This window comes from Boeremia exigua, assembly GCF_020726555.1.
Source record: "Boeremia exigua strain MPI-SDFR-AT-0100 chromosome Unknown C7974scaffold_8, whole genome shotgun sequence".
Lineage (NCBI taxonomy): Eukaryota > Fungi > Ascomycota > Dothideomycetes > Pleosporales > Didymellaceae > Boeremia > Boeremia exigua.
Window position 1 is genome coordinate 1,299,384 of NW_025763525.1, and position 13,503 is coordinate 1,312,886.

General features: G+C 58.2%; 2 protein-coding genes across 2 annotated transcripts; both read left to right on the plus strand.

Annotated features, from left to right (window-relative positions):
- Window positions 1–255: 255 nt before the first annotated feature.
- C7974DRAFT_397872 (5'-AMP-activated protein kinase beta subunit, interation domain-containing protein) lies at window positions 256–2,338 on the plus strand (the record flags this gene model as incomplete). Its single annotated transcript, XM_046142248.1, has 3 exons — window positions 256–918; window positions 1,203–1,818; window positions 1,872–2,338. Coding segments are annotated over 3 exons (1,333 nt in total), but the record flags the coding sequence as incomplete, so codon positions are not given.
- A 1,074-nt stretch (window positions 2,339–3,412) lies between these two features.
- Window positions 3,413–4,230, plus strand: C7974DRAFT_397878 (uncharacterized protein). Its single transcript, XM_046142249.1, has one exon. The coding sequence runs from the start codon at window positions 3,627–3,629 to the stop codon at window positions 4,029–4,031; it is 405 nt and encodes a 134-aa protein (XP_045995594.1). The 5' UTR covers window positions 3,413–3,626; the 3' UTR covers window positions 4,032–4,230.
- Window positions 4,231–13,503: the final 9,273 nt, after the last annotated feature.

The following is a 13,503-nucleotide window of genomic DNA, read 5'->3' on the forward strand; positions in this document are numbered from 1 at the left end:
TGCACCGGCACAGGCGCACGCGCACTCGAGCGCCGACAAACACCACCTGCCCGTCCTGCCGCACGCTGGCTTCCGCAGTGGCCGACGCGCGAGCATCCAGCCGGTGACGCTGACGCAGGTTGCCCCTCCGTCGGCGAGCTTCGAGAGCGCTGAGCGGGGCCGCGCGAGCACACAGGCCAACACCACCGCGCACGTCACGAGCCAGCTGCGCGCCGCCCAGGACCGCCGCATTGCGCGCGAGGGCAGCTCCGACAAGATGGGCAACGAGCAGAGCAGCCACAAGAGCCGCAAGGACCGCGACGGCCACGACCGCGCCAGCCGCCAGGCCACGCCGCAGCCCACGCCCGCCGCCGCCGCACAACCACCGCCGCCTGCACCCGCCGCGACGCCGCCGCCCAGCGAGGCGCATGCGATTCCGCTCGACGCCCCCAGCGACGCCCACCCCATTGCCGCCGTCCCTGCCGTCCCTGCCACTCCTGCCGCCGCCCAAGCCATCCCCGCCGCTCATGCCATCCCCATTGACGCGCCGCGCGCCCGCGCCGAGGTCGCCATCGCGGGCTCACTCGAGCCGGCCGACGCCTCGGACTACATCGTGCCGTCGTCGCACTTCAGCCGGCCGCCGCGCCTGCCGCTGCCCATCGAGGAGGAGCTGCACACGCCGGGCTCGCCCATCATCGCGCCGACGGGCATTGGGCCCGAGACGCTCGACCATGGCGAGGTCGAGGGCGTGCTGCCGCGCCGCACCTCGATGCTCAGCAGCACCACCGCCGACGACGACGACCTCGGCGAGGAGTTCAAGGTCCCCACGCCCGGCCGCCCGACCGTGCCCACGCTCGTCGAGTGGGAGGGCGCCGGCGACCGCGTCTATGTCACCGGCACGTTTGCCGGCTGGAATCGCAAGTACCGTCTGCACCAGAAGTGAGTGCGCCCTGCCCCTACCCGTGTGGCGTGTCCTGCCCCTACCTGTGTGGCGTTTGTCCTGTCTGTAGCCTGCCCTGTGGCGCTTGTCCTGTGTGCGCCATGTGGCGCCTGTCTTGTCTGCACCATGTGGCGTTCATCCTGCCTGCATCCGTGTGGCGCATGTCTCGGGCAGCGCTGAGACATATCAGGCGCCAATCTTATCATGGTCGCGAGTACACGACCATAGCGGTTTGCGCTGCAGACTGTTACACTGCGCATCGACAAGGCTGACTTCTCCTTAGTGGTCCCAGCAAGAAGGAAAATGTCCTCTCCGCATACGTCCCCATCCACCCCGGCACCCACCACCTGATGTTCATCGTCGACAACGACATGATGATCTCAGACAAGCTGCCCACAGCCGTCGACTACACAAACATCCTGGTCAACTACCTCGAGGTCTCGTACGACGATATCAAGGACCAGCAGGCCGCCGGCGCAGCAGCAAAGCCTGCAGACACGCCGGCCTCCACAGATGACCAGCCCGCAGCCCAGCCCCCACAGGACCCGCCCTCCTCCCAAGTGCCCCTGGTCAAGCCCCCCGGCGCCGAGATCCCCAACACCAAACTCCCCGAGCCGGAGAAGCGGTACCACTCCAAGATCCCCGCCTACCTGCTGGACCTCGACGCCCCTGACGAGTCGTCGCGGTTCGCCCGCGCGAACGCTGCAACCGGCAACTTCCCCACGCCCCCGAGTCTGCCCATGTTCCTGAGCAAGAGCATCTTGAATGGAACTACGCCGATGAAAGATGACAGCAGCGTGCTGATTATGCCGAATCACACAGTGCTTAACCACCTGGCGACGAGCAGCATCAAGGACAATATCCTGGCTACGAGCGCGACAACGCGGTATAAACAGAAGGTGTGTGATATTAATATGACGGTCATGCGTGATGGTGTGCTAACATGGAGCAGTTCCTGACGACGATCATGTACAAGCCGAAGGAAGAGCACGGAGAGGTTTACTGAGGCGGAGAGCGCTGATGCTAGAAAGGGGATGCTGGTGCTTCGGCACAGGACAGAAGTCGATCTCTCACCTGCTTCGGGCAGGTTTTTGTGTTTTAGCGTTCCGGTGCGATATGGATGAGTTTCACGAAATACCCCGGCCCGGCACGGAAGGCGATCTGGACGGCATACATACATATATACATACTTACTTACAGCTTGGCTGAGATGCTCGTCTCCCAAGCACGGCACGGGTGCTGTGTGCCTGTTGTGCAATGAAACGCGTTCTGCGAATGAGTTTGGTTGAGAATTGATGAAATAGACGTAATGGTTGAGAAGTGATGGAACAGACGTGAGGTTTAGAAGTGCTAGGACAGACGTGATAGTTAAGAAGTGATAGGACAGACAGGATAGCTCAGAAGTGCTGGAACAGACATGGTTGACGCTGCTGACTTCAGAACTGAAGCTCATCGAGTGTCCGTGGAGGTGCACGGCTCTGCTGCATGGTGACAGCATCTAGCGTCACATGAAGATCGCAGATCGCCCGCCAGAACCCTGTCAGCCAGCACGGCGCACGGCATACGGCACTGCAGCATTGCTCTGCCACTTTCTTGGAGGCCTGGAAACCGCGCATATCATGTCGCTGTGCAGTCTGTAGCTCTTCACTTCGACCTCTATGCAATAGGACCCCCCGGGCACAGCCGGAGCACCCGCTGCACTCGAGACGAACGCCTTGCGTCCCACCACACGGCGTCCGGAACGCACTCGCCATGTACCTGCCAGCCGCCGCGCGCAGCGCGCCGCCCGTCTACGCCGACAATGGCTTCCTGCGCCACCTGGGCCACTCCGGCCGGTACGACGAGAACTGGAGCAGTCTGATCGGCATCGTCACCGCCATCGTTGGCAACGTGCTGATCTCCTTCGCCCTCAACACCCAGCGCTATGCGCACATCAAGCTCGACCGCGAGTGGCAGGCCCAGGAGAAGCTGCGCAAGCGCCGCAACAAGAGCAGCACCAGCGTCGCGCGCCTGGCCGCCGAAGCCCGCAAGACCGCCGCCAGCCCAAACGGCAGACACAGCACCGAGCAGGACCCGCTGCTCGTCGACCCGCCCGCGAGCCTCGACGCCAGCGCCCACGACGACGAGGTCAAGCAGAAGTCCTACCTCAAGTCGCCCTACTGGTGGTCCGGCATCGTGCTCATGACCATCGGCGAGGCCGGCAACTTCCTCGCCTACGGCTTCGCCCCGGCCTCCATCGTCAGCCCGCTCGGCGTCGTGGCTCTGATCTCCAACTGCATCATTGCGCCGTTCATGCTGAAGGAGCGCTTCCGCTGGCGCGACGGCGCCGGTGTCGTCGTGGCCGTGGGCGGCGCCGTCACCGTCGTGCTGTCCGCCAACGACAACAACCCCAAGCTGGGCCCGGACGAGATCTGGGAGCTGATCAAGCGCTGGGAGTTCGAGACGTATCTGGGCATTACTGTTGGCGTGATTGCTGTCTTGATGGTCGCGAGTAACCGCTACGGCGAGAAGAATATCTTGATCGATCTTGGGCTTGTGGGCCTGTTTGGCGGCTTCACAGCATTGTCTACAAAAGGTGTGGCGTCGCTGCTGAGTTATACGCTCTGGCGTGTCATCACCTTTCCCGTCTTCTACCTCCTAGTGGCTATTTTGATAGGAACCGCGGTCATGCAGATCAAGTACATCAACCGCGCGCTGCAGCGGTTCGATGCCACGCAGGTCATCCCGGTGCAGTTCGTCATGTTCACTCTGTCGGTTATTCTTGGATCTGCCATCTTGTACCGCGACTTTGAGCGCACGTCAGGTGACGACGCAGGGAAGTTCATTGGCGGTTGCGCCCTCACGTTCTCAGGCGTCTGGCTCATTACTAGTGGTCGACCGCGCAGACATGATGACGATGATGACGAGGATGATGAAGACCGCGAGCCAGAATCAGACGAAGCTATCAACCTCCACAACGAGCGATACCGCGATTCAATCGACAGCTACCGCGACTCGATTGGCAGCAGTCACTCGTCCTCGTCGACAATTCGGCCCGCCTCGCCCCCTCTCGACATCCTCGAAATCAACCCCCTCTACCAGGACGAAGACCGCCCCTCAACCCCCACAATAAAAGTGACCACCCCCGACCCCTCCACCCCACCGCGCCAAACATACACCTCCGACGCCCTCGACGCCCTGATCCAAAACCCCTGGTCTCAACCTCCAACTCGCAACACGCCCAGCCCCAAACCCTCCATCAGCAGACACACCTCCACCCCCGTCTTGCCTAGCGAAGCCGCACCCCCACCAACCTCGCACTCCAACCTCGCCACCACCCCCTCCGACCCCGCCCTTCCACGCACCCCCACCCGCGGCAAGAGCCACGACGAACTGCCCATTACCCCGGGCACCTCGCACTCGACCCTGGGCCCCGGGCTGCGCCGCCTGCGCACGGCGTCGCGCCCGCGCACGTCCATCTCCGGGCCGCTGCTGGCATCGCCGCTGTCGACGTCGCTCAGCGCGCTGGTGCAGGATCTCAAGCGCGGCGGCAGCGTGCGGCAGCGCACGGGCGAGACGGCCGGCGAGGGCCGGCGCCAGAGCGTGCTGGGGCTGCGCAGCGCGGGGGCCGACGCTGACGCCGACGCTGAGGAGTTGTTTGGCGAGCCGTTGAGTCGGAGGAGTACGCAGGGCGTTGGGGCTGAGCGGGGCAGCGAGAGGCCTGGGAGGAGCAGGGGGAGGAGCGGTACGCTGAATGAGCTGTGGAGGGGGTTGAGGGGTGGGAGTAGTAGGGAGGATGTTGCTGGGGAGGAGGCGGGGGAGGAGGGCGAGACGAGATGATGAATAAGGCGAGGCGAGGCGAGATGATCTGAGGTGGTGGTACATACGGGTGAGCGAGTCGACGTTGTACATGATGAGCCGCGCACCTTCCCTTCCCTTCCCTTACCCTCCCGCGCCAGCCGTCTCTGGATCTGGCGTTGCATAGCTTGCGGTCAACATATTTCCATTTCCCCATCTTTCCGCACGATAACAAGCACCCAGTGTTTCTAGACCACGTACCCAGACGACTCCATGTCTGCCTTTAATGTATTGTTGCAATCCTGCTCTTCTGTCCTACGTACCGTTGTTCACAGTATCTTCTGTCTCTGTCTCTGTGTCTCTCTCGCGCGAGCGAACGGGTCTGGTGCCTGCTTACCCGACAGACTCACTCACACACAGACCCAGCAAGCGCTGAGCACGACGCCGTCCACCGCTGTGTCTGCACAGCACGCATCCACCCCACGGCACTGCGAAGCAGCGAGGCAGCCAGCGTGTGTACGCTCCTCGCGCCGCGTCCAGAGCAGTGCATACCAGAACCCAGCCGTGCTTACACCATCCTATAGGCTAGTTAATACGTAGCACGGGAGCAGAGCACTTGCGCGAGAGAAGCATATCCAGCACGTCGGATCTCAGGCCCTTCATCCAAGGGGTGCCGACTGCGCATCAGGCCATGGACGGCGTGTACGCAGTCGCAGGGTGGTTGTCGGTGGTGCCGGAGGGGCGCGCTGGAGAGAGATGTCTTGCGGCTCCCGTGGTGTGGTGGCGGTGAGTACGAGGTGCTGGTTTATCTGGGCAGTGGGGTGATGTATCGGGGACGCCGGGGCTTCGTGGGCTTCGTGTTTGGATGCTGTGATCTGATCTTTTGAGTGCGTGGGCCTGGGTACGAGATGCACATTTCCCCCGAGGACATGCGAGGTGTTTGTGTGCGTGTCGGAGCGTTTTATTGGACCGCGTTGCTGCTGAGTGGACGTCTTGGTCCCGTAAGGTGCTGCGTGAGTACGAGGTGCACCAGTGGTCTGGGGACAATGAGGTGGTTCGTCTGGAACGTGAAAGTGGTCTGTCTGGTGTGTCAGAGCGTTTATTGAAAGGGGTTACTGCTGATCCAGATGCTGTGGTCTAGTCGTGCGCGAGTACGAGTGGCACAGCCTGTCTGGGACGTGATATCATCTCTCATTCGGCACATGTTTCTCTGTGTGGACGCCGTACGAATGCGAGATTGGAGTGTCTGCGCGGTGATGAGATGGGGATGACTCGTTCAGGGCAGGACTGGGAATCACCGACATGGTGGCTGGGTTGGTGGGCTGTACGGTTCTCCTTCTTTGTCTGGATGTGTGTATCGGTAGACCTGGAGTCTCGAACGCTGCGTGATTGCGGTTGATGGGTCGTCGGTCCGTTACGTGTGTGCTGTCTGGGCTGCTCGACGGTAATCGCTGAGCCGAGGGATTGGTGAGATATCTGTCGGTCAGGTCAGGTCATGGAGATAGCACTTGATAGTCCTGCATTGTCACCAAGCCTGCGTGTGATGAGATGCTGGGGGCTCATGGGCCACGGAGGGGCTGGTCAGTCGTAGGTGCTCAATACGGAGGCTTTGTCTTCCGTTCGTCCCTTGCACAACTGCTGTAGCTGAGATTGAGATACGTGCCCTGAGCGCCGACTAAACGTAAACAAGAAGATTTGACATTAACATGTCATCTAGAGCACTGCCGTGTCTCAATCTTGATATTGTACTGAAGCACAGTGACTGAACGAGTGTGCAGACGATCGTCAACGCAGATACCTCCTATCTCCATCAGACCAATTGGTTCTGGCGAACACAATGAATACGAGTGGGGTGGCCTCTCGGCCAGTCACTCTGCTGTCCGCCCAACGGCCATCACCGCTGAGACCTGGACCATCACATTCACGTCACAGCGGTAAGAAGACTATCATCACCAAAGAAAGCCTATAACGCGAACATCCTTGTGAGGTCCCATAACAACCTCGAAAGCTGTCCGTGTTCAGTCAGCCTTGCCTATACCCGCAAGATTTCAGGCGCCTCTTGGTGTCCACGGATACCCATCCGACAGCACGCTCGGCCAGCGGAACATAGGGAAGACCGCCGTTGTGGCTTTCGCCGTTGAAAACAAACACTCACTCCAACTATGGGCAAGAGCCTAATGGCAGTTATCGAAAGATCCGCAACCTTTGCGTTATCGAGATCGCACGAAGCCATCATGACGCGATCGAAAGTGCTAGCCATGCTGGCCTGCTTCACACTGCACAGGCGGGCTCTGCTTTGCGTTGGAACAGCCGGTGGAAGCCGTCGCCGTCCTCTCACTGCGCACAAATTCCTCGATCGATCATGGGACGTGATTGAGTTGCCTTCGCGGGCTAGCTAGCGATATGCCATGCATAGCGTTCCTGCACTTGTTAGATTCAGGCCATTGTGCTGATGCGGGGGATCACTGCCTCCTCATGCACGCACTGATCGAAGTCCGACGAAATGCTAATCAACGGGGGCATCTGCATGTTCACAGTAGGTGGAAGTTTCCTGCTGCGATGCGGGAGGCCCGATGGGCATAAGCCTCTTGCTGTGATCATCGACGCAGAACCGGTGGTCCTCGAAAGAACGTGAGCGGCAGGCCCTGCAGATCACCACGAGTCACCCGGTCGCAAGACATATGTTTCGCCAAGGTGGGTGTTATCTTACTTTGAAAAGTCAATGAGCGTGGTGTCGCGGCACTTTGCGGTGTTTGAAGTGCTTCCGGCCATGACCCTGTGTCCGGCATGTTGAACGGACGCCTCATGCGCCCCATTCTGCCACGGCCTTGAAGTCGTTACGCTGACCCAGGAGAAATGGAGCTGTTAACCTGAATAGGCTCTGAATCGGAGAGCCCGGTGCTTGCCATGTGCAAACCGTTCTCCATGCCTGTTCCTATGACCTACGCAGCCGAACACTGAAACGTCGAAACATGGCCTAGGTTGCATCCGCCATCATAGCGCACAAGATGTGCATACTCAAGTTACCCACATTTGTATGTTGGTTTTGGACGGGGTTGGTGTCTTGAGGTTAGCTCCTGACTCAGGTCTGCACGAGAGGCACGGCCTGCAGTAGCAGTCTCCTGGTTAGTGCTGCGGGTGATCACCGGCTGTCTAATCAAGCTGAGAGGATCATTCGATTTTAGGTCAACGGATGGCTCCGAGCATTGGATGCTGGCTGCAACTCACACTTGTGGCTGAAGTCTCGCTCCACGTTCCTGCATGTGCACGAACAAGCGTGTCAGCCACGGCTGTCTCTTTCCAAAGTTTTGACAGACGAACGAGCGAGACTAGACACAGGTACAAGCTCTTTTGGGGGTTGGAAGTATTCAATAGCCCATCGTAGTGGCCTCCGAATGTCGTGACTGGCACCGCGAATGTTGCCTCTGCGCTCAAATCCGGCCTCGTATCAAACGCTCGAACCACGTGCAAACTCCCCACTTGATACAAGAGAAAGTTCGAGAGCACCGTGAACAGTTGGCACGGATAAAGATTGCCGGTGGCGTGGCACGGTGCTTTGGCGTGTTTCTTGTATATCTGCTTTAACGTCTCTGTGCACAATCGCATTCTGATCTCGCGATTCATTGATGGAGGATGTATACAAATCTTGACCTCGGAGATGCCGCCGTTCGTATCTATACGTAATCCGTATGATCGGCTTGTTTGACGGTGATGTAGGAGCTCCTGACGACGCAGGCTTTTGTGTGTCATGAGTGCAATATAGTGCAGTGACGCATTGAGGCCCTGCGGTCAGATACAGGCGTGCTACCTCTTACTGTGCCCTTTTCAGATTTACTTTACCTTATCAGGCTTTCTGAGCGTTGGGATTTCGCCGCGACAAAGTCTAATGACGTCGTGCTGAAACGTCACAATCGTCTGCAAGCGTCCCAGTAAGTCCGCTCCCAACGCATTCTCGATTGAAATGACTGCACTGGGAATGATGCGGTTAGTGAAACTGTTGACTGACAGGGCACTAAGCACCTCTCTGTGGCATTGCCCCTGAGTCGGTTGGTATGGGAGATCCCCGAGTGACCGTAAAATTTGACGTGTAGATGCTGCTTTCAAAGTCACAGGGTCTCGTAAATGCAGGTCCGTTGTGCTCGGACTATGTTTTTGCATTTGCACAGACCACGGTCCGGATCGACGCGTGCATTCAGGACGCTCGTGCTTTGCGTTAGAGAGAGATCAACGGCAGTCCTAGACGACAGCTCTCGCACTAAGCGCTAGGGTACCAGTCTTTGACTTGATTGACCAAGAAATGACAATAAAGTTTGAAAGGCGGCCGGCACAAGCCTTCGTACCTTCGTCTGGGCCAAAGGCATGGCCGACACTGTTTGTGGATCAGATCAATTGTAGTGAGTATTGATGGACATGGCTAGTCTTGAATCATGTACACGACCAAGGAAACACACAAACCGCACCACTGGTGTAAGAACAGTACCGCATGGTTGTATGAGGTGAAACTGCAGAGTCTGAGGGCATGCTTGTGAGCTGCATGCAGGATGATGCATACCCCCGGACCGGGTTGCCCACATCTCCCGAAAGTGTCTTTATTCTCCTGAACATTATTGTGAAATTCTCCGAGCGGGAGTGCAACCCTGTCGTAGAGTTCTCACTGCAGTATAATTAGTCATAGCAACTGCGATACCATTTTTTTCGGTTGCGTGGCGTCCGCAATTACGCTTTCAGCTACAGGTGTGCGGCCCGGAGAATCCACCAGCAAGTGACAAATTGACTAGTGAAGGCGTTGCTGAGCCATATTCCATGATTCAGTGCTCGAGGGGAAGGCTGGAATCATCGGCTATACATTGAGTACGGGCAATCATTTCGGAGGTGCAATTGCTAACGCAAATGGAAATGGATGACTGCCTGGCGCTGCGTACCAACTTGTACACAACATAATCTGCCAGATTGTCAAAAGCCGATCAAGATGCACAGATTACGCAGATGAATGGCGCAATGATGCAAGAGAGATCTGGACACTGGGCATCACAGGTTGCCATCTCGATGGCACGCTGTTGTGACCAAATTTGCATGACCGTGGTGATCAGCGTCGATAGTTTTGTGAAATGCAGGTAAGTTGAAATGGTCTGCAAGTGGATCTCGAGCTACAAACCGGGTCGAGCAGACATCCGGTGCTGCACCAGCAATGCTCTGACACTGTTCACCGCGGAATGTCGGCAAGTGGCTGAAGCGGAAACTGGGGAAGGGACCAGATTAGCTCGGACGTGCAGTCGCGGTCAACACCTTCGAGGGTCCTGGCTGAGTTGACGGGATGTATACGAGGCGCCGAGACGTGTGGTGAAGCATTCGGCAGCGGCCAAGAAGATACGGATGCAGATCCAAAGTGATTTGCATCATGGAACTGACCTCGCACGAGCACGATGATGCACACTCGTGAGGTCATGCCGAAGAGTCACAGCCCAGACCGCGAGCCACTGGCCGTAGATAGCAGTCGTTAGCAGGTCAGTCGCGATTACCGCTGCGAAGAGAGATGTGTTCTCAGATCGGGCCGTGGTGGTAGTGAACAGAGCTACGGATGTGAACAGAGCTACTGACGTAGCCTGGGAGACTTCTGCAGCTGACGTGCAGCTGCAACACTTCGACGATGTTGTGCCGTCAGGTGAAGACTATGAACCTGTGGCGAGACTGGTGTACGCTAGCTTCGTCGCTAGAGTCGTCAATTCGCGCGAACACGAAAGCGAGAAGCTAACGGACGAAGAGCAGCTGCATAATCGTGAACGGCGTGTCCGGGCTGAGTGGTTTGAAACGGGTTGCCAAAGTCTCTATTTGCTGGTCGGATGCGTGGGGGAGTACGGCGGAAATCTGGAGGAAAGAGAAGACACATAATGCGACCGAAAGAGAAAGGACGGGATCCTGGGAAAGTGGTCTGTCATCGTACGTGGAATTGATCAACACAAGAAGGTGAGGCGCAAGACTGCTAGCCCAACGGGCGCAAACAAGAAAAGTAGATGAGCGAAACCGTCAACACCCCAAACAATATTTACTTCAAATGAATTGGGCATCGAGCAGTCGATAGTGCCACTGCTCTGGGTATCGAGCTCAGGCTGCGAGCACAGATCAAATAGATATATGTCCGGAGGCTATATTGCCTGGCGTTAAGCATTGGAGAGCAACGATGCCCCAGTTGTCGCGGTGGTTGGCGAGTGCCAGGCCGGATTCGAGCTGCGCCGTGACTTGTTAGCACTTCCGTCCACGCACGCTCTCCGGCTCGAGCATCGAACAGAAGTCTATCTCGACGTCCGTTGTACTGTTGATCCTTCGAAAGACTCTGCCATGGTATGTGCAGTACCTGAGACGTGCCGGTGGGCCGCGTTGAGACTCGAGCTCGTCATGCCTGCTGCTGCGAAGGAACAGATGGAGCCAACGCTGCGAAGGGGCAGCGAGTGGATTCGGTAGCCACAATGGGAATCTCCAGCAACCTCAACGGGACAAGCGTTTAGCTGTGTTAGCGGGGATTGACCCTGGACGCACATCACTGCACGACTCGCGGGGTTGTGCGAAGTTCTGGTTGACCTGATTTTCCAGCCGAGCCTCAGCTTGCAGGCCGGCCCTATATTCCTTTTTTGGCGGCATTGACGGTTCAGTGCCGCTGCGCGTGCTGGTTTTGTTTCAGTGGCTCAGCGACAAGCCGAAGATGGCAGTCGCAATCATGTGATGGTGATCACAGACAAGGCACGGCAACCGGCAGCTCGCTCTGAGTGCCCGAATCCTGGTCCTTGATGCTTAACGGCCTACCTAGGGTGCATAGGACGATTAATCAGCTCATTGTGGGCAGGCCTGTCTCTTGCTGCAGCTGCAGCTCCAGGGCATGAGTGTTGCAGTCGCATGGCCATCCGGCCCAACGCTACACAGCCTGTCATATGCCGAGGCCAGTATGCACGTTGTTGCGTCGCGAATTGAAAGATAGCCGTGCGGGGCTTGCGGATCATGAGTGGGTGGCATTCCCCGCCGCCGACACTCACCGCCGAGCTGAGCTTGCCCGAGACGACGTCGACACCGCGTCTGCGCATGAAGCAGGAGCTCTCAGCAAGCGCAGCAAACCAGCACAGCACAGCACAGCACAGCACGCCAGCGCCGCCCGCTGTCCTGCCCGCTGTCCTGCCCGCTGTCCACAGCCGTTGTGCAGCAGCAGGCGTAGTCGTTGATCGTAGATGTGCGGTGTGTGATGTGTGATGGTCGTGCATGGCCTGGTCACGTTGGCTGTGGGCTCCGACGCCCTCCTCTCCGACTCTGTACTCTGTCTGGGTCGCTGCTGCAAACTAGCCGCATTCGCTGTTGTCGTTCCAAGGCAAACATGGTAGCAGCCATTGCGCGTTCCAGAGCTCCAACCACGCTTGCCGTCGCTGCTCTTAGACACCAGCAACTCGCATGGCCGCCGCTGAGGCTATCAGACGCAATCTGCTGACCACCGCCGGGGTAACGTTTCCGCAAGAGAGACGTTTGCCAACTATTATCGGGGAAGCAGACGCGAGCGGGTGAAACATAGCGCGTCGTCCCGGCTCCGCGTGTATGAACCCTGTCCAGCGCCTCGCATCCTATCGCGCTGAAGTCATGCACTTGCTCGGCAGCGGACTCGCATCCAAGCGCGCCATGCTTGTCGCTTCTTCAAGAGCGTGCTATTCCGCGTGTTTCCTCAGCTTGGCCTTCTCCGCATTGCTGAGCAAACCCAGGCGCGAGCGCGCAGGGCTGTAGCCACCAAGAACGGCACGGTGCTGTCGCGGCGGTGCGGGCGCTCACTCTCGAGTCTCCGCCTTGGTAGTAGCCAGGTCGCTGTAGGTCCGAGTGCGCTACGCGTAGCTGTTCCTGGATGCACAGCGTCACAGCCGGAGCGTTGCAGGGGAGTGCCTCATCTGCGGCCGCCGTCCAGGAACATGAAGCTTACGCTGTTTGCTAGCCGTCAGCGCCCGGTATGGAGTCATGGGTGATCAGCTAGCCGTGCATGGTGCGGTCGTGGAAGTGGAGAGTGCTCAGAAAGCGTCTCCAAGCCGCGTCGATCGTCTCAAAAGGCCAGAACCCATGAACGAGACGGGGCTGGCGGCGAACATCCCAGCAGGGCTGCCTCATGTCCAAAGTCTCCCCTTCACAGTCTAGCAGGGGTCCTCAGCAGGGGCGATCGTTACGCTACCCTCGCCAGTAACTGTCGGCCAGCCCAAGCAGGCAAAGCCTCTCCAAGCCGCTTGAAATATAGCGTCTCGTAGTCGCGAGAGAACGCTGCATCTCCCTTTCAAGACCCTCACCACTACGTACGGGCTCCGTTGACTACTGTCGCATCTCGTGCATATCCCCCCTCCACGCTTCACTTGCCGCAAACATTCGCCTCCCAACCAGGAAACGTCCAATTTCTCCGAACCCTCCATCCCAGACCTGTCAAGGCTGAGAGTAGCGTCCTCTCGCGTGGTGACGGGGCCATGCCTGTCCTCTGAAGCCGTCGACCGCCGTTGCCACAATTTCATCTCCTTATTACTTCGTCAAGGACCCGCCTGCTCTGACAGCCAAGTAGCCTCGCAATCTGTGGACTTGGCCAACATTTAGTTTCCTGCCCATTTCCTTAACCACCCTGCTGCACACGGACTCCCGTCAGCTCCCCTCATACCACCCGGTACGTGCACCGTCCCACTTCCTCATCTGGCACATCAATCATCACTCAACATATAACTAACTCGCTCTCTAGCTTCACTGTCTTGCTGTGTCTCAGAGCAATTGACTCAAACCATCCACCGAGCAACTGTTTGTACAGACTGCTA